Source organism: Crinia signifera, chromosome 1 (assembly GCF_055691185.1).
Source record: "Crinia signifera chromosome 1, ASM5569118v1, whole genome shotgun sequence".
NCBI classification, from domain to species: domain Eukaryota; kingdom Metazoa; phylum Chordata; class Amphibia; order Anura; family Myobatrachidae; genus Crinia; species Crinia signifera.
In genome coordinates this window covers 364808213-364828755 of record NC_139217.1, presented here as the reverse complement: position 1 = coordinate 364828755, position 20543 = coordinate 364808213, and the positions used below count along the sequence as shown (strand labels likewise).

The 20543-nt window shown below is 44.3% G+C and overlaps 1 protein-coding gene across 4 annotated transcripts in view; it reads left to right on the top strand.

Annotated features, from left to right (window-relative positions):
* The first annotated feature begins 212 nt into the window (after positions 1–212).
* ADGRD1 (adhesion G protein-coupled receptor D1) overlaps positions 213–20543 on the top strand; it is a 417296-nt gene continuing 396965 nt past the window's right edge. For all 4 annotated transcript variants that reach the window (XM_083150233.1, XM_083150230.1, XM_083150227.1 and 1 more), the window contains exons 1-2: positions 213–810; positions 9469–9505. In XM_083150233.1, coding sequence (XP_083006359.1) covers positions 745–810; positions 9469–9505 — 103 coding nt within the window. In that variant the 5' untranslated portion in view covers positions 213–744. The remainder of the gene's footprint in view (positions 811–9468; positions 9506–20543) is intronic.

The following is a 20543-nucleotide window of genomic DNA, read 5'->3' as shown; positions in this document are numbered from 1 at the left end:
ACTATGAAATTTGAAACTTTCTTTCCTGAAGGACCATGTAGTACATTGTGCTATACGTAAAGTGCTGTGATGCCACAGGCACAATGTATTATCTGTGATGTATTCTACATCTAATTTTACTAGTGTCTTGTTTGTGACAGCCTGCTGTTAGGACCCAGAAAGGAGCGTGTGATATAAAGTTATAAATAGTGTTTTGTGGAATAGGACAAAGTTTGGGGAGTGAGCGTGACATCACTGAAGCTTTTTCCCCACCCTGGACTTTGTGGGATGGAGGTGCACATTATTGTCAGAGTGTATACTCAGATTCCTTAGCAGTGACAAAGTGAACAGCAGATGCGTTGGGAATGAGGAGGTTGCTTTCACTTCTGACACCAGTCACGTTTGAATAGGTGACCTGCAGATGCTGATTCCCTGGAGTGAGGAAGGACATGTCAGTAGGGACAGCTAGAGAGCTAGACCTGCACCAACCTGACTGGAGTACAGCTGGAGTACAGCTAAAAGAGCTACTGTAGCTCTGCACCAGTGTGACTGGAGTGCGCCTAAAGAGTTACTATAGCTCTGCACCAGTCTGGAGTACAGCTAGTGTGCTAGACTTGCACCAGCCTACTGGAGTACAACTAGAGCGCTAGTCCTGCACCAGCAGTGTTCTCCAATGACGCCAGCAGCAGCAGCAGCGCTCACACTTTGCACCAGTTGAGGACAATTGCACAGCTGATCTGTGGTGGAGGGCAGCACGATACTCTCATGGGGAACTCCTTCCACTTATTTCCTTGGATTACACTGTTGTTTTTGAGATCATGTGGAAATCAGGTAAATAGAGATCTTACCCATACCCATCTTCTGTATATTACAAAACTGGCACAATCAGTATAGTGCACACAATAACATACCCAGCAATGTGTGCATGGGATCTGCCAACCTAACCCTATCTTGGGCAAGCTGTGCCTCTCCTGCGCTTGAGGAACTGCAATCTCCAGCTGGCAAGGCGGGCTGGGACCTGTAGTTCCACCAAAGCTAGATACTGTAGCTACAGATCTTTGTAAAGTTGTTTCTTTTATATTCTATTGTGCTGTACAGATACCCTTCATTTTGCCGCCTATGAACAACTAGTATTACTGCTGGGGAGTGGTTTGCATCACATCAGGCCTTTTCCCGGGAACTATGGGGTTAATGAAAACCTCGGTTCCGCTCACTCTGAAGTTAATTTGGTCTCCGGTTACCCCGGGCGGGCTCTTCTCCGGGCTGGCCGTGATGTTACTGGGCGCTGTGCTCGAGCAGCACCGGGACTAGAGGCTTCCCCCGGACACACCATCCGTAAGCCACACACGGAGCACACACATAATAATCATTAAACTACTTTAATAGCCCATCATCATTAATTGTGCAGGCGTAATTTATTATACTCTATGTACATCTCCCGTGTCCCTTTAACACTGTTCACTGCCAAACACAAGAGGGACAATATAGAAAAGTTTCATACTGTTTAATGTTAATAGTCTCAAATCCTCCTATGTTAGTACCTGCACATTATACAGAAACAGATTGAAGGTTAAAAGGTGCCCATACACGTACCAATTACCCAGTACTTTTTGTGCTAAAATAGCATCGTTGTGCATGCGTTGTGCATGCACAACGATGCTATTTTAGCACAAAAAGTACTGGGTAATTGGTACATGTATGGGCACCTTAAGCCCTGTACACAATGCATCGATTTTTCCCGAATGTAGATCGAAAGTGACACAAAAACCATTCGATTTAGTTTAGGATTCGATTCAATTTTGCTTCTATAAGCAAAATCGAATCGAATCCTACACGAAATCGAATGCTTTTTTGTGTCACTTTCGATCTACATTCGATTCGATGCGCGCTTCCGTTTTCACAAAATCGAACAGAAAAATCGACTGTGCAGCCAAGGAAATATCGAATTCGATCTAGTAAATCGAATGTGTACAATGTACCATGAATGTATATCGAATTCGATATCTAATGCAAAATTACAGATCTAATGCCAAATCGAATGGAAAGATCTAATGCCAGATCTAATAGAAAATCGAATCTAACATCGAATCCAAAGCAAATCGATGTGTGTGTACAGGGCTTTTCACTTACACCTCACCCGCAGCCATATGAAAGCTGTATTTTAATGACTCTTTGTTGATTTAACAGCTATAGTACTTGTGTTTAGCTTTACCTTGATGTGGGAATAAGGATTAACAAGCAAACTACAGTATTTGTGAGATGACAAGTAAGGGCTTCCTTCTATTTGCTTCCCTAGAAAAAAGTAGAAATTAAAGTTTTTATGGATGGTTTGGGTTTGGTTTAAGGGCTGCATTAATTGCAATGAATACTAATAATAATTCGGTACTTGTGTATTATCACGGCGCCCACGAAATCGGCCGAAAATCGGCCGCAAATCGCATGAAAAAATCGGATGCGATTTTGCGGCCGATTTTTGGCCGATTTTCGACCGATTTCTCACTTTTTCTGGCCGATTTGCAAGCTGTTCCATCATTGCACACCCCCGATTTCCATCGTAGTGCATCGCATGCAATATAGTGGCATGTGATGCATGCCATGCGATGCATGTGAAGCGATTCGATTTGTAATTGTACAATGTTAAATGCACCGTCATTGTTAACGCCTCCCCCACTATCAACGCCAACCCGAAGCGTGGCGAGCGTAGCGGAATACATGTAAAGCACGGATGGTGTAATGGTTAGCATTACTGCCTCACAGTGCTGAGGTCATGGGTTCGATCCCCACCATGGCTCTAACTGTGCGGAGTTTGTATATTCTCCCCGTGCTTGCGTGGGTTTACTCCGGGTACTCCGGTTTCCTCCCACAATCCAAAAATATACTGATAGGTTAATTGGCTTCCAACAAAATTAACCCTAGAATGTCTGTGTGTGCGTGTACATGTGGTAGGGAATATAGATTGTAAGCTCCACTGGGGCAGGGACTGATGTGAATGTTCAAATATTCTCTGTAAAGCGCTGCGTAATATGTATGCGCTATATAAGAAACTGTAAATAAATTAAATAAATAAATAAAGTAATCCGCGTCCCCTCGCTGCGCTCGCCGCGATTCGGGTTTGGTGGCTCGCTGCGCTCGCCACACTATCTAAAATCCACTCCACGCCGACGTGGATAGTGGGGGTATGAAAAGGTCAGAGGATGCGTACCGCCGCCCCTCGCGGGCTCGCTGCGCTCGCCACGCTTCGGGTTCGTGTTGATAGTGGAGGTGGCGTTTAACATTGCAAATCACATCGCATCGCATGCCACTTGCTGGCATGCATTGCTATGTGATATTTAATTGTACAATCAGGGGCATTTTCCCAAAAATCAATTCGCATACCATCGCATAGTACCTGGGGGTGTGCAAGGATGGAATAACATGCAAATCAGCAGGAAATGGCTGAAAATCGGCCGAAAATCGGACGCAAATCGGACGCAAAATCGCATCGCAGATCAAATTGGCAGAAAATCGGCCGCAAATCAATATCGGATGTGATTTAGATGAAATCGGGCGCCGTTGTAATACACAAGTACCAATAATTCTAATAATAGTGATTGTTATTATGCTTTATGTAATGCTAGCAGATTTATTTACAATTTTTTATATAGCGCAGCATATTCCGTTGTTCTTTACAATTGGAAACAACTGATAAAACAAACTGGGTATTAACAGACCGATATAGAGGTAGCAGGGCACTGCTCGCAAGCTTACAATCTATAGGGATAATAGGAGGTATACATAAGGTTAGGAATCTATAGCATACAAGATAGTCCTGATGGGATGTAGTAAGATATAAATGCTACTGAAGGTTATGTAGGCATAAGGGGTGTACAACACGCTTCAATTTTAACAGGTTTTTTATTCGATTTTGCTTATAGAAGCAAAATCGAATCGAAATCAAATGGTTTTTAAGATGCTTTTGATCTGCATGCGATTCGATGCACGCTCCCGTTTTCTCTATATCGAAAAGAAAATTAGACTGTGCAGGCAAGGGAATATCTAATTCGATCCAGTAAATCAAATGTGTACACTGTACCTTGAATGTAAATCAAATTTGATATCGAAATAAATATCTAATGCAAAAATACAGATCTAATGCCAAATTGAATCCAAAGATCTAATGCCAAATCTAATGGAAAATCGAATCGGACATCAAATCTAAAGCAAATTGAAGTGTGTGTACATAGCGTTAATGTGCGTGGAAGTAATATATACAGTAATATGATAGGCTTGCCTGAAGAGGTAAGTTTTCAGGGAACCCTTAAAAAGTTTAAAGGCTAGAAGACCGTCTTAAGCTGTGTACACATGCATCGATTTTTGTCTATTTTTGATTCAATTTTGCTTATAGAAGCAAAATCGAATCCACATTGATTGGTTTTTAGGACATTTTCGATCTGCATTCGATTCGATGCGCGCTCCCATTTTCTCAAAATCGAAAAGAAAAATCTACTGTGCAGCCAAGGAAATATCGAATTGATCCAGTAAATTGAATGTGTACAATGTACCATGAATTTAAATCAAATTCGATATCTAATGAAAAAGTACAGATCTAATGCCAAATCGAATGGGAAGATCTAATGAAAGATGCAATAGAAAATCAAATCTAACATTGAATCAAAAGCAAATCAAAGTGTATGTAAATAGCTTTAATGTGCATGAAGGGCATTCCATAAGGTGGGTGCTGAAGCTACACATTTACTAGACAATATCGTTTATGAACAATATCATCAATTATTTCCCGCTGAATGATATAGTGCATACACACTAATGATATCTTTAACAATATCGGTCAGGTCCCCAGTTGAACATTTACACATTGACAATATGGTCAAGATTGAGCTGTATTGGGGGGGAATCCTGCTAAAGACCCAAAAGGAGTGCACATCATTAACTATATTAAGTGTACACACTGACTAAACAACGTTACAAATGATATCGCTCAGAAGGGTCAAAATGAGCAATATCGTTTTAAATATCGCTAGTGTATATCGGCTTTACTGTAAATGCGGCTGAAAACTGAACATATCATGACAAACATTACAAAGCATAAGAGGACCATGGTCACTAGAGATTGCAATTTAAAGTCACCCATCTTTTTTTGTCCTCTGTGCCGGCAGCAATGCAGCAAGAAGCTTCATATTTCATGCTAAAAAATGCTTCCATTATGCCTGCTCACCTTAAGGAAACTGGATAAATTGGACTGATAAACATTTAGGTGTGTAACCAGCTTAACTGTGTCACTGGCTTGCTGCTTGACTTAAAGTGGGACACATTTATTCATTCATATCAAAGAAGACTTTTGCCATCAATCAATGAGTTCTACCCAGGTTTGTTCTATTAAATTGTCAGTACAAAGGTCCTTATTCTGGTTGACTCGCAAGGATGACAAATTTGACAGCCTTGCGAGTCTCCCAGATGCCAGACGCGCCCCCCCCCCCAAACCCCCGCAGGCATGTGAATGGATAATTTGCATAATCATCCATTCGCAGCCTTGGGTGCGGGGGAGAAATCATTCGATGGTCGACGACCATCAAATGATTTCTTCAGCACTTGCAGATCTGAGACACCTCTATGGTGTCATAGACCTGCGGGTGCCCTGTGCGACGTCAACTGTTGCTGACGTCAACTGTCTGCCCCCCCGCACCCGTGTCATCTGGGAATTACCATAGGCAAATTCCCCAGGCCCGCCCCTCTGCGCCCCCCACCCGGACTTCTGTGTGTGAGTGCTGTGGGTGCTCGCACATAGTGGCTGCATATGCGCATAAAACCCTATGCACATGAACAGTCGCAAACAATAAGTCCCCCATGCGAACGCGCAGGGGACCGATTGATTTAGAATAACCCCCAAGTTCATGAACATACAAACATCTCTCAGGTATTGGTCCGATACCAGAATAGAACACTTTGGGGCATGTTGTTAAATAATATGCACAGCATATCCCCTAAACATCTGTAGGTTTCTATGTGGAATCCAAAGATGTCCTCTTTGGTCCTGCTTCAGCCGATGTAGTCTATGGTCTAAATCCCAGAAAAATGACTGGTAGAGGAATGGCCGCCATACCTGAATAGTCAGAAGACCACACATGCGCAGAATGGCCCTAGCTCCAGAAAAAGAAATGATCACTTCTGCGATCATTTCACTCCCAGATTTTAAAAGTTAACAAAAAAGGCATGGTCAATGCTATTCAAATGTTAGTACAGTACATAGTCTACAAGTGCATGTGGAATACAGTTTATTTTCAATTGGTTTTGGCACTCTGAGGCACTTATGTATTATTTAGCTTCCCTTCTGGACTTGTAACTTGGTGGGACTGCTATGCTATTACTGGTGCCTGTCCTTGTGTTTCCTTCCTATATCCCTATAGATTGTAAGCTTGCAGCAGGGCTCTCCTGCCTCCAAGTCTGTCTGTTGTTACCCAGTTTGTTTTATCACTGTCTACTATTGTAAAGCGCTACAGAATCTGGTGCACTATTTAAGAAACTTAAATAAATATATATTAGCGTCCAGATGGTGGCCTTCTTTTGTGATACATATTTGTAGTTGATTTCTGACGTTTTGCATCACTCGCTGGGTAATTTTTGGTGTTATTGCCAGTGGCGGTTTTTACCTATGGACTGCAGGTCTGCAGCCCTCCCAGGTAAAATCTGCCACTGTCTCTGCCTAAAGTGAAGCCAGATGCAGTCTGTGAGACTGATCTGGCTTCACTATGACTGGCAGTGACTTCCTATTGGAAGTCCGACCTGCCAGTCACTCAAGGCAGTCCAAGTGGGAGGTGTTCCCTCCCTCCGGGATGCCACTCTGTGTGCAAATGCGCGGCAGCCCCCAAATCTGGTTCTGCGCATGCGCAGTACCACGGACGACACTGCGCATGCGCCGGACTTGGGAACCCGATTAAGCCTCCGGGGGCTGCTGCAAAGGCAGCCCATGGAGGCTTGGGCCAGCGCATGGGGGGGGGGCACATTGCGGCAGCCCCCCTCCTCCAAAATGGTAAGAGCCGCCACTGGTTATCGCACAATTTCTTGCCGAAGCCCACTTTCATTTGTCTGGCTACATTAACAAGAAGAAATACTAGGTGGTGTCAGGTTTTCAGGACCTTTGTTTGTTTTGGAGTCCAATGCATGTGCTTGTTTAGAAGGCAGGAAACTAGGTGGATGTAAAAAATCGTCTCCAAACAATATCAGTTGCAAGGGCATTTGTGGACTGAATGGCCGGAGTATTGTGACTGCTGGCATCCCCACCTCTGGTAATCCATTTTTATCCCTTGAGTAACTTTAGTTACTAAATTCAGTTGTGTCATAGTGCCTAGATTGAGCATATTACACCAACCAGCCGGCATGTGTTGAAATACCTGCATCTTCCCATAAAGCGTGCCAGATAGGGAGCTAATACCAGGAATCGCAAATGAAGCAAAAGCACAACGATTTAGGAGTTTAATGATGTGAGAGCCCGGCTATGCCCGATAAGTGGTCATGCAGCCAATCCTCGCCGGGCTTCTCCCACGAAAGGAAAATATAGGCAAGTATGATGTGAGAGGTAGTGGGTTTCCAAATGAATGCCTAGCATAGCCACCTCTAGCTAGAGACCCTACATATCTCCAGCAGCCTCTCCACTTCAATGTGAAGATACTTAAGAAATTTCACACTTGGCAGATAACATGGAGTGGAAAGACTGCTCTTTATGCTACAAACCAGTATAGCTGGAGGGTGCTAAATTAAACTTTATTAGTAAACTGTAGTGATATAATATATTTGTTATTGCACTACGTTAATCTATATCAGTGTTGCCCAACCTCAATCCATAAGGCATACTAAAAGTCCAGATTTTAGGAATATCCAGTCTTGAATACAGACGCTTAAATCAAAATATTTTAGGTGCTAATTAACATGGATACACACTAGACTGTAATATTATCTGTCCAATCATTATGGTTATAACAAAAATCTGGTAATGTATGGGAGTAAATGGCAATTGACCATTTGCCCCCAAACAGTGGGAAAACATTTCTCACTAATTGGCTAAATCCTTTCAATTTAACCAGTTTATCCAAACTACTCCTGTGCTTCCCTGTACACTCCACTAGTGTGTGCTTTCCTGACGATCACAGCGGGTGCAGACATAACCAGTGTCTGGGGCGATGTAAATGAACCCCCTCATTTTCCCTGTGTGTATCAGGTGGCCATTGCGATGTTACCAATATTGGGAAACCCCTGGTGGGCCTCACTGCCTGGGTGCCCATCCCCTGGGATCAGGTTGCAGACTGTGCACTTAAATGATACATTATACATATGTTACCTTATACTGCACAGGTCTATATTTTCTACGGGTATGGATCATTGGGTAGACAGCAGGATGGTCGACACCATTAGGTCGACATGCATTTAGGTCAACATGCATTAAGGTGGACATGCAGGAAAAAATTAGAAAAACCCCATGTCGCTCTTTTGACTGACGATCATCCCTATGTCGACCTAATGCTTGTGTCGACCTACTGACCCTGTCGACCTAACCCATGTTGACCTAAAGTCACATCGACCTTCCTGCATGTCGACCTTAATGCCTGTCGACCTAATGGTATCGACATAATGCTTGTCTACCATCATGCTGTAGACCTAGTGACCGTATACCTTTTCTACAGTGCATTGCTGTACATTATCATGCATGCATTGGCAGCATTTACAATATATTTATCAAGGGTCCCAGACTATGCACTTGCTAATGGTAATCAAGTTTCTAAGCATGGGCCCCAACCACGGCATTGTCCTGGTGGGCCCTTCATGCCCCAGTCCAACAGTGCTTGAGCTAGAAAACCTCCTATAACATGTAAGCAGGGCATTTTGCTGTTATCAGAGCAGCATCACCCAGAAAAGGCTCACACAGCCCTAAGCCACATTCCCTTCTGGGATAACAATGAATGCACCAGAGCCTCTGGACCTGCTACCATTGTTGTTTACCACGGCATGCTAGCTTATATAAGGTAATCAAACTACGGGGAATATTTACTAAAGCGATGTAGCCCATAGAAACCAATCAGAATCCAGCTATCATTTATTTTGCACCCTAGAATATTACAGAATCTGATTGGTTGCTATGGGCAACATCCGCACTTTTCGCTTTTAGAAGCTTATGTAAATGTACCCCATACAGTACATGTCATATAGCATATTTATGTCTAAATGTTGGTAGTTCTCAGTATACATATAATATCTGTCCTCGTGTGTTTCTTCTTGCCTTGTTTATTCTATTATCTCATCCATACTCCCACAACAGGACCTAATGCTTAGCCACCCTGCTGCGTATCTGATTGTTATAGCAGCTGATGCAATACTACATACACTATGACCTAATAGCCAATAGTTATAGAATGGATCCAAATATCAATAGGCAAGATCGTAAGAACCATCCGTGGTCTATATTATATCAGCTCTAATAATGATGTCTTTTCTCTAACACAGGCTCATGGGAATTACACCAAGTCTCAGGGACATCCAGGTGAGTCGTTTGCTTACCATGTATGGGTCACCAATTACTGTATGTCCAGAAACCTATTTCTATAGATAAAAAAACATATTGCAGATGAAGTAAATCATAAATGTGTTACACAACAAATGCCCCGTTTTTGTTTATATCATTCGTGTTGGTTTCTTTTTGGTAGAAATTAAATTTATACTATGCTTTAAATGGCAACATAAATATTATAGGCATTACATGGAGTACATAACATCGGTTCCTTTTTTTTGTAGATACTTTGATGAGCTACGTTATAGCATATTGTAATGCAAGTGTGGCAGTTATATTATAATGCAGGTCTTAGTTGTGGAGTTCAACTGGGAACACACTGGACGACATTTGAATAAGATGTTGCTGGGTGCACATGTTGCACAGTGTGGGCCTGATTCAGACCTGTTAGCAAGGCTGCAATTTTAGCAGATGAACAAAACCATGCTGCACTGCAGGTAGGGTAGTGTGTTCAATCTGAAATCTAAATTGCAGTGTTATGCGGCATACACACGGGGTGATTGTAGCCCAATTTGTAAGCGACTAGATCACTTAGAAATGAAGCACGGATCACTCCGTGTGTAGGCACCCCAGTGACGGCGATGCATGTTCCCGCACATCGCTATCGCGGGCTAGATTTCTACTGCATGCAGTAGAAATCTAGTCATCACCAGTGATCTCTCACCAGAGAACACTGGCCGTGACAGATCGCTCAGCGCACATCGCTATTGGCTGAGCGATCTGTGCTGAGCGATTTGTGCTAAGCAGTATTGCTCAGCACGGAGACTCCCTGACCCTGTGTGTATGGAGCACAAGAATAAAGCAGCCATTATTTTCCCTTTACAGAAGCAAAATAACTCCCCCGAATCTAAAGGTACCCTTTTAGTCTGATGCGTATTGGCCTTCTAAGTTCAAAACTCATCACATGCAGTTCACATCGCTCCGTGTTTCACGCATCGCATATCGCAAGTCAAAAAAGCATGTGCCTGCATTACTTGGTACTTGTGTAGTTTCATTCGCCACTTACGTAGTCAGCGTCGTGTCCCTGTCAGCATCAGCGTCATGTTCCCGCAGCCAGCGTAGTCAGCGTCCCTGTCAGCGTCTGTATGTACGCTGTGCCTTACCGAAGCTTACGCAGTTAACGTAGTCAGTCGGCGTTACACAGTTAGCGTAGTCAGTCAGCATTGTGTCAGCGCTTATTACATTGTGTGGGAACCATTGACCATTTTTAATCTGCCTGACATGACAGGTGTGAATGTGTTCCTGAAACACCCCTATTATCCACGTCAGCCCGAAGCGTGGCGAGCGCAGCGAGCACCGCCAGGGGATGCGGTATGCATCCTCCCAACCTGTTCATACCCCCACTATGATTTTATAAAATGTGGCAAGCCCCGCGAGGGGGCGCGTAAAACGAGCCCGAAGTCGTGGCAAGGGGGGCACATAAAACGAGCCCCAAGGCGTGGCGCCATGCTTTATAATGCATGATTTATAAAGTCAATTCCACGCTGACGTGGATAGTGGGGATATGAACAGGTCAGGAGGACGCGTACCGCGTTCCCACGCAGGGCTCGCTGCGCTCGCCACGCTTCGGACTGACGTGGATAGTGGGGGTTTATTGTGCATGAGATGCACTTGTGGCTGCACTCCCCCTTTGTGCACAAGACACGCGCTACCGAACCCCTATCCCTGACTGTCTCCCTGAAGCGGACACGGGCAGGGTTGTCGTACCCTGCCGCACAAATTACTGAAATGCACTTGGGTAAGAGACGCTCATGCATCTCAGGCAGATGGAGTGCCTCTCCACAGGCGCCCGCATGATTGCCTCTCCGCCAGTGCAAGGGATCTTGTGGTTACCGGTGCTGTGTGAGAGGCGCTCACTAGGCTTGCCAGGGATGCCAGGGACAGAGCTGCAGCTCAAAGGGACAGTACAGTGACTACGCTGTCTGACGGGGACACTACCCTGACTACACAGGGCTGCCGCTGGGACACTACGCTAACTACGCTAGGCTGCTGTTGTGCTACGCTGACAGCGTAGCGTTAGGTGGTGCTGTGAAATTACAAAAGTACCCATTACTTTTTGTACTAGATCACATCACATCTAGTTCAAATTGCATGCTGTTTTAGTGTATCACATGCGATTAAAACTAGATGCGATGCGATCTAGTACAAAATGCCTGAAGCACAAAAATGTAACATGTGGGCACCTTAATTCTCTTTGCACATGATAGATTTGTTCCATCTGCAGTGCAGCTGCTAATTTTGTCCATATGCAAAGATGCAAGACGATATGGTAATTACCAAATGTTCTATAACCAGCGTTGTTTGTATGAAAGCAGATAACATAGAGAAAAATAGCTTTACTCCAGTGGTTTCAATCAGGGCCTTGAGTATCAGAATTGTTTTCCCAGCACCCCTAGGCCAAATTTTAATTGTTAAGAAATTTAGAAGTAGAATTTTAAATGTATTCCATTTTATTTATATGTCATCCTATTAGTGCCTATACACTAGGGTGATATTGCATACAATCCTTCAATTTCGAACACATCTGTGTGATAAATTGAAGGATTTCATGCACATTGAATGGGTCAGCCGACGTGATGCGCAGGCCCCCCAGTTGAATGTCATGTCGATAGATATTATGTGCTGCACATAATATGTAGCGAATTGCTTGAGCGATCATATGTTGTTTTTATCCAGATGTGATCGCTCGCAATGTGATAGGCGGCAGCAGTGCTGTTGGTGGGTTTGGGGAGCAGGCAGCAGGAGAGCTTGCGGTGGGCAACGGTATAGCGCAGTGTTGTGAAGGAGCAATTTAAAACACAGCCAATCAGAGGGCTGTCCTGTGTTTTACACAGTGTTTTTTCAAATTTGCCCGCCACTGCTGACCCCTGCCACCCACCAACCCTCCTGCACAGTGCTGCGCTACAGTGCTGCCAGCCTTCTTCCAGCACACGATGGGGCACGTGACATTCGGTGCTGGAAAAAAGCACTTTGGGTACCATAAGATGCGATTGGAAGCGATGGGACATCGCATTGTGATGTTCTATCGCATCCAATCGCATTTGTGTATGGACACCATTAGGTTCATCTATCTGGTGAGGGATAAGATGTACTTCTGTTTGTCTACATATTTTATAATTGGTAGCCACCAGCACTGTTTTTTTTCTAATTAAATTAAATAAAAAACAATTTAAATTGGTCCTGCTATACTTTGTTATCTGTTAACATTTAAAGATTTCGTCATCACCTGAAATATCATCAGTTTTTATTTAAAAGCGATAAGGGCACATTTGTGGCTTATCGTTTTTTCACATATAGGGTGACATTCTATGGTTGCACATAAATGCGCATGTTTTTTTAGCGCACCACATCGACGCAAATCGCACTTTTACAAATCGCACTTTTCAGTCATAATTCGCATATTTAATGTGAGGCTGAAAAGTGCGATTAGGTGCGATTTGCGGCGATGTGGTGCGCTGTTTTTAGTCCTGAAAATGTGCGATTTTCATGTGTGAAAATCGCACATTTGCAGGACAGCGCAAGGTTGTAAAAAAAAGAACCGAGCGCGGGGTCCCCCGCCCGAGTGTAACCAGCCCCGGGCTCACTGAGCCGGTGCTGGTAACATAAAATCAGGGTCCCCGACAAATAGGGGTCCCCTTGATTTTATGAAACCAGCACCGGGCTCAAGGTCCGGCGCTGGTTCCCAAAATACGGGGGACAAATTGACTAGGGGTCCCCCGTATTTTAAGAACCAGCACCGGACACAACCAGCCAGCAGGGTAATGCCACAGCCGGGGGACACTTATTATATAAGCTCCCGCGGCCAAAGCATTAACCCCCTGGCTGGTCAGCATGGGCAGGGGTCCTGGGGAAGTGGGGACCCCCCCAATGAAGGGGTCCCCCCCCTCCAGGACTTACCAGCCCATGCTGATAGTCCGGGGCTGTCCCCGATGCCCCTGGCCGGTGGGCATCGGGCTGATGCTTTGTGTAAAAAAAAGAATGATAACTATTGTTTTACACTGGCGAACTATGAGTCCCAGCAAGCCTACCCCGCTTGCTGGGACTTGGGGAACCACAAGTCCCAGCATGCGGGGCATTAAAGTGCCCGCTGGCACTTGTAGTTCTGCAGTGTAAAAAATAGTGCACAAAATCACACTGACACCCTGTAAAATAAAACTTTAATACACACAAAACACACTGATACTTACCTACCTTGAGCCCGTAGGTCGGTCCCTGGATCCTGGATTCGTCCTCCGGGGCTCCAGGGCAGAAGAGTCCGGTTCCGGGGCCTTGGTCCTGGTTCCGGGGCTGGTCCTGGGGTTCCGGGGCTCCTGGCGTGAAGAATCCGGGGTCCGGGATCCGTGGTAGTCCAGAGGGGTACCTAAGGAGGGAAATCCAACTCACCTGCTCCCCGGCGGCGACCTCCGGTGACAGCGCTGCTCCCGACTGGTACCCGGCTTAAAGGACTTTGTCCGGCGCTGAGATGTTGCCTCCTCGCCGTCTCTGAACAGAATGATTTCTCGGCCAATCAGGAGCCGAGAAAGTCAGCTCCTGATTGGCCAGAAATCATTCTGAATATAGACGCCGAGGGAGTAACATCTCTGCTCTGGACTACCACGGATCCCGGACCCCGGATTCTTCACGCCAGGAGCCCCGGAACCCCAGGACCAGCCCCGGAACCAGGACCAAGGCCCCGGAACCGGACTCTTCTGCCCTGGAGCCCCGGAGGACGAATCCAGGATCCAGGGACCGACCTACGGGCTCAAGGTAGGTAAGTATCAGTGTGTTTTGTGTGTATTAAAGTTTTATTTTACAGGGTGTCAGTGTGATTTTGTGCACTATTTTTTACACTGCAGAACTACAAGTGCCAGCGGGCACTAATCTCGCATTTTTATTCACCAGACCTTAACGCACAAAATATGCGATTTCAGCCCCTGTGCGCATCCCATTAAATTGGCGATTTCAGTGAAAAATGCGATAGCGCCATTTTGTGCTCTAATTAATTCCAAAAAAAGCAGATCTCATCCCATAGAATGTCACCCATAGTGTACAAACCTACACCTGCACATGGCAGATCCGGTGATGTTTGAAAGATCTTGCGCATGTATAGGGGGTATTTTTGGGAGGCAAGACTCTTGCAGGGATTGCTCCAGTGGGGAGTTTTCTCTCTTCCACTCTGGCGGCCAAGATGTTAAATGTGCTACTGCTTCCTGCTTGGCCTTGATAAGAGCAGAAAAAGCTATTAGCGATTACAGCAGGACAGTCCCTCTAATTAGAGACTGTCCCGCTGTCCCACCTGCAGGGAGCAGTTTCCAGCGGGGCTATATGATGGAATCAATTAAATAATTTCAGAAAAAGATAAAATACGTGTCTGAAGCCTTGTTCAAGCCTTATGTTAACTTTAGATGAGTGCTGGTAGCTTTTTGATACAGAAAAACTGCTGGTTTTTCAAAAAAGTATTTGGACAGCCACCGATTGTCCATCCATCATATGTATGTACACTTCAACTGTGAGAGACAATCACATTGTATGATTTTTAAACAATTTATGGTACTTGTTTCCTAGCACGGCCACAATCGCGGCCATCGGGGGTAAATTTTAGTGGCCTGCGACGCGACCGACGCGATGCCCCCGATTTTTCCATTGAAATGCATTGAAAACAGTGAAAAATCGGGTCGGTCGCGTCGTGTGCACCTAAAAATGGTTAAATGGTCCAGACGCGATGCCCCCGATTTCCCCATAGGGAACAATGTTAAATGCCTCAATTTACCTGCGATGACCTGATTTCCCATAGGAAACAATGTTAAATGGATCAATTTACCCAAATCAGCATAGGGAACAATGGTAAATGGGCCAGAAACCCCCAAAAAACCCACAGAGCAGTGGAATGTCCCCCCAAAAGTAGTTGATGCCACCCCGCAATCAACGTGAACCCGAAGCGTGGCGAGCGCAGCGAGCCCGCGAGGGGCGGCGGTACGCGTCCTCCGACCTTTTCATGCCCTACTATCCACTAGGGCGTGGAGTGAGAATAGAATAGTGTGGCGAGCGCAGCGAGGCGAGCGCAGCGAGCCCCGCAAGGGGACGCGGATACCTTCACAGGTAAACGCGTCCCTTCGCGGCCTTCACAGGTATCGGTGTCCCCTCGCGGGGCTCGCCACGCTTCGGGCTCGGTGGCTCGCTGCGCTCGCCACACTATTCTATTCTCACTCCACGCCCTAGTGGATAGTAGGGCATGAAAAGGTCGGAGGACGCGTACCGCCGCCCCTCGCGGGCTCGCTGCGCTCGCCACGCTTCGGGTTCACGTTGATCGCGGGGTGGCGTATAGTACTTTTGGGAGGACATTTTTATGTTCAGGGGTGTTTTGTTCCCTGTTGAATTGGGTAAATTGAGGCATTTAACATTGTTCCCTATGGGAAATCGGGGGTATCGCGTCGGGAGCATCGCATACGATTTTTTAGCACGCATGCGATGCGACCGACCCCATTTTTTATCCTGCGATGCACAAGATTAGAATCGGTGTGGCCGTGCTAGGAAACAAGTACCCAATTTATTTGTATATTCTCGCGGAAAATAAATATTTGGACAATCAAAAAGTTAGACTCAATACTTTGTACTATAACCTCAGTTGGCAATTACAGAGGTCAAACGTTTCCTGTAGTTCTTGGCCAGGTTTGCACACACTGTATCAGGTATTTTGGCCCACTCTTCCATGCAGATCTTCTCTAGATCTGTCATGTTTTGGGGCTGTCGCTGGGCAACACGGACATTCAACTCCCTCCACAGATTTTTCGATTGGTTTGAGGTCTGGAGACTGGCTAGGCCTCTCCAGGACCTTGAAATGCTTCTTACGGAGCCACTCCTTAGTTGCCCAGGCGGTGTGTTTGGGATCATTGTCATGCTGGAAGAACCAGCCATGTTCCATCTTCAATGCTCTTAGGGCCTTATTGTAGTTCATTCTTTCTGACAAATTCCTTCTTAGCTGGACAAAACCATGTGCACTGCAGGTGGGGCAGATGTTACTTGTGCAGAGAGAATTAGATTTGGGTAGGTTTTACTTCAAAGTGAGATCTATATTGCAGTGTGAAAATAAAGCAGCCCGTATTTACCCTGCACAGAAACAAAATGACTCACCAAAATCGAATTCTCTCTGCACATTTTACATCTGCCCCCCTGCAGTGCACATGGTTTTGTCCATCTAAGAAGGATTTTGTCAGAAAGAATGAACTAGAATAAGGACCTTAATGAGGGAAGGAGGTTTTTGGCCAAAATCTCACAGTACATGGCCCCATTCATCCTCTCCTTATCAGTCATCCTGTCACCTTTGCAGAAAGAAGCCCAAAGCATGATGCTTCCATCCCCATGATTCACAGTGGGTATGGTGGTTTTGGGACGCCACTCGTCATTCTTCTCTCTCCAAACATGGCGAGTTGAGTTTATACCAAAAAGTTATATTTTGCTCTCATCTGACCACATGACATTCTCCCAATCCTCCTCTGGATCATCCATATGGTCACTGGCAAACCTAAGATGGGCCTGCACATGTGTTGGCTTAAGCAGGGGGACATTTTGGGCACTGCAGGATTTGAATCCATGACAATGTAGTGTGTTACTAATGGTAACCTTTGTGACTGTGGTCCCAGCTCTCTTGAGGTCATTGACCAGGTCCCCCCTGTAGTTCTGGGCTGATTCCTCACTGTTCTCAAGATCATTTCTACCCCATGAGGTGAGATCTTGCATGGAGAACCAGGTCAAGGGAGATTGTCAGTGATCTTGTATTGCTTCCATTTTTTTTTATAATTGAGCCAACAGTTGATCTCTTCTCACCATGCTGCTTGCATATTGTCGAGTAGCCCATCCCAGCCTTGTGTAGCTCTACAATTTTGTCCCTGGTGTCCTTAGACAGCTCTCTCATGGTGGAGAGGTTGCAGTCGGACTGTTTGAGGGTGTGGACAGGTGTTTTTTATACAGATAACCAGTTCAAACAGGTGCCATAATGCAGGTACCGAGTGGAGGATAGAAGAGCTTCTTAAAGAAGAAGTAACAGGTCTGTGAGAGCCATAAACCTTTCTGGTTGGTAGGTGTCCAAATATTTTCACAAGAATATACAAATAAATTGTTTATAAATCATACAATGTGATTTCCTGTTTTTTTTTCCCCACATTCTGTCACTGACAGTTGAAGTGTACCTATGATAGAAATTACAAACCTCTCTCATCTCTTTAAGTGGGTCAACTTAAAGATATGAGTGGCTGTCCAAATACTTTTTTGCCGCACTGTAGTTCACTGTAAAGTTATAATCATACAAAAAAAAAAGTACCCTATTACGTTAAACAGGCCAGGAGCAGGACAGACAAGTGTAATTTATGTGGGGTTGTGTAAAACTCAACTGAAACATAGTTAAACGGTGCCTGTATAAGTATCTCTTCTATCACTCAGTCACATGGTTTGAACTGAGCAGTTGAATACTGGTAAGCATGTATTGTATTCGAAATGGCTAGGTCAGCTGTAACAGGAACATTTTGTTCTGGACAGTTGTGCATGTGATTGGCAATAAAAGCTATGCTGGTTTTGAGATTAGCAGATAACTTCTGCTGCACATTCTTTCTATATGTGCAAGACGACCTCATTTTTACAAACTATATTTTTAGCACAAATCTGGGTACAAACTGTGTCATGGATATTGTCTATCATTAATGGATAATAAATAATATGAGGGGGATGTAGTCAAAATAAATGAAAATGTTGACACCAATTTGTTAAAATGCAGACAATCTAAAGATCCCCATGGACATGAGTTTGACAAGGTCATTAGGTTGACAGTTAATATGTTGACAGTCAAAATGGCTTTATAGTTAAAATAATAATTAATGCTGACTATTTGTATTGGATTAAATGTACAAGATATAGTCCCTCTGTAGGAAGAATACTGCAAATGCACAGACACTGATCCTGTTATGGAAAGAGGGGGGGGGGGGAACGGACTGCACACCATATTTTTAAACATAATGTGAGGTGCTACCAAGTTCAGGCTTCTAGTACCATACAGGAAAAAAGAGAACAATCCTGATGCACACTCTAGGTGCTAAGAGCACTGACAGTAAAAATAATTTTGATAAACTAACAATTTACATGGAGCATAATTGAAGTTCAGGTGTCAGACACATTGGGGATAATTCCATTAAATGCACTATTGAAAAGGGCTGACAATCAGTGCCCAGAGCTATTCAATTAGCCAGGCATTTAAATCGATGTAAGTAACTTTGCCCAAAAAATATATTTTGGTCATGTTAAATGGCATTCTCAAACTTAAGTGCCAGGTGCGATCCTATTGATTTGGACACTAAGCCCGCAAATCATAACGCAGCACCTGTTTTGTCTGATTTCTGCTTGCATCTCAGGATGGTGCGAGCAGAAAGCCACGGCTAATTGACTAGCTCTGGGCATTAATTCCAGAGCGTGTTTAGTTGAAACAACCCCCCCCCCCCCCCCCCATATCTTATCACGTTATGTGGGGGAATTCAACCTGTGGCACTCCAGTTGCTGCGGAACTATACATGCCAGCATGCTGTTATGTGTCATTAGGCAGTGATCAGGGTACTAATGGGCCTGTGTGCACCGCGCACAGTGCACCCTCTATATGCTACTGGCTTCTGAGTTCACTAAAAAGTCAGAGGATTTTGGCTCCAAATAAGAGCTGCCAGTAAAAATGTTGGATCCAGATGTTTTGCCCATGTTAATAATACAACTCGGCCAATGTAATAGGAGCTGAGATAGAAAGTCGGACACAAAACAGTTCTATATAGTTTGACATAATTATAAAATATATTTTTTTGGGGTGGGGGGGGGGGGAATGTTCAAAATCAATTCAAAACAAACAATTACAGCACATTTTCAACAAATTGTTATTTGTAAGGTTATTTGTAACCTTAAAATGCTAAACATATTTTAATCTGTCAAAATAGCTCTTGTGCTGTACATGTCATTTTTGCACTTGTTCCCCTGTCAAATGCATAGGCACACACAGCTTCTGCTGATTGCAACATACCTATATTCTATATGGAGTTGCAACTGTATCTGCATTACAAATGGTATAAAACAGTGTTTCCCAGCCAAACATTGTAACATATGTTGGTATTCAGATACAGTCGCATACAATTATATGCGGCATGCCTGTATTTTATGTTTCATTTGCATACCAAATAATTTTACAAGCTGGTTCTCTCTTTCTTTATCTCTCCCTCTCTCTCTTTCTCCTACAAACTAGCACCTCCTCAGAAAAATGCCTACTTTCTATCATAATTGTCAACTGGGGTTTACTGTATATAGGGTGTGTGATGCTTCAATCATTTAACTTTTGGGTAACAATGAGCTTTCTCTCACTGTGCAGCTGTTAAAAAATGCAATCCTGTTGGTATGAAAAATCTAAATACTGCAAGAAGTCGAACACGTTTTGCATTCATAACGTTAAAGACGCCATTACGTTGGCCGAGTTCCGGGGAAAAGTCGGACAATCTAACATCTGACTTAAAGTGACTTTTTCCCAACCGCTAAAAACTTCTATCATTACATCCCAGCCAATATCTACTTTACTACCAATAAGCGTATATACAAGTATCCACAGACTTTGACCTTCCTTACACAGCCCTGTGCATGGGAAAATTGTGCCACTTCTGGGGTGGATTTAATAACTGAAATCTACTAATATCAAAGATCAGTCTAATTTTAAGGCATTGATTTTATACCGGCCCATTCCCAAAAGGTTTTAGTATATTAGATCTACAGTGTCTAGGTTTACAGTCAAAAGATCGATAACTATTGATCAACATGGTCCAAAAGTTGACAGTCAAAAGGTTAACAAAGTCAACAAGAGTTTTTCATGTTTTTTTGTGTCTATGTCAACATAGGACAACATGGACACCGTATTAGTGTACTGCATCACCTCATATCGCTTGCTGCGCTCCCCGTGCTTTGGGTGCGGTGCCTCATGCACTCCGCACACTATTGTAGTCTAACCCTCTGCCCACGTGGATGG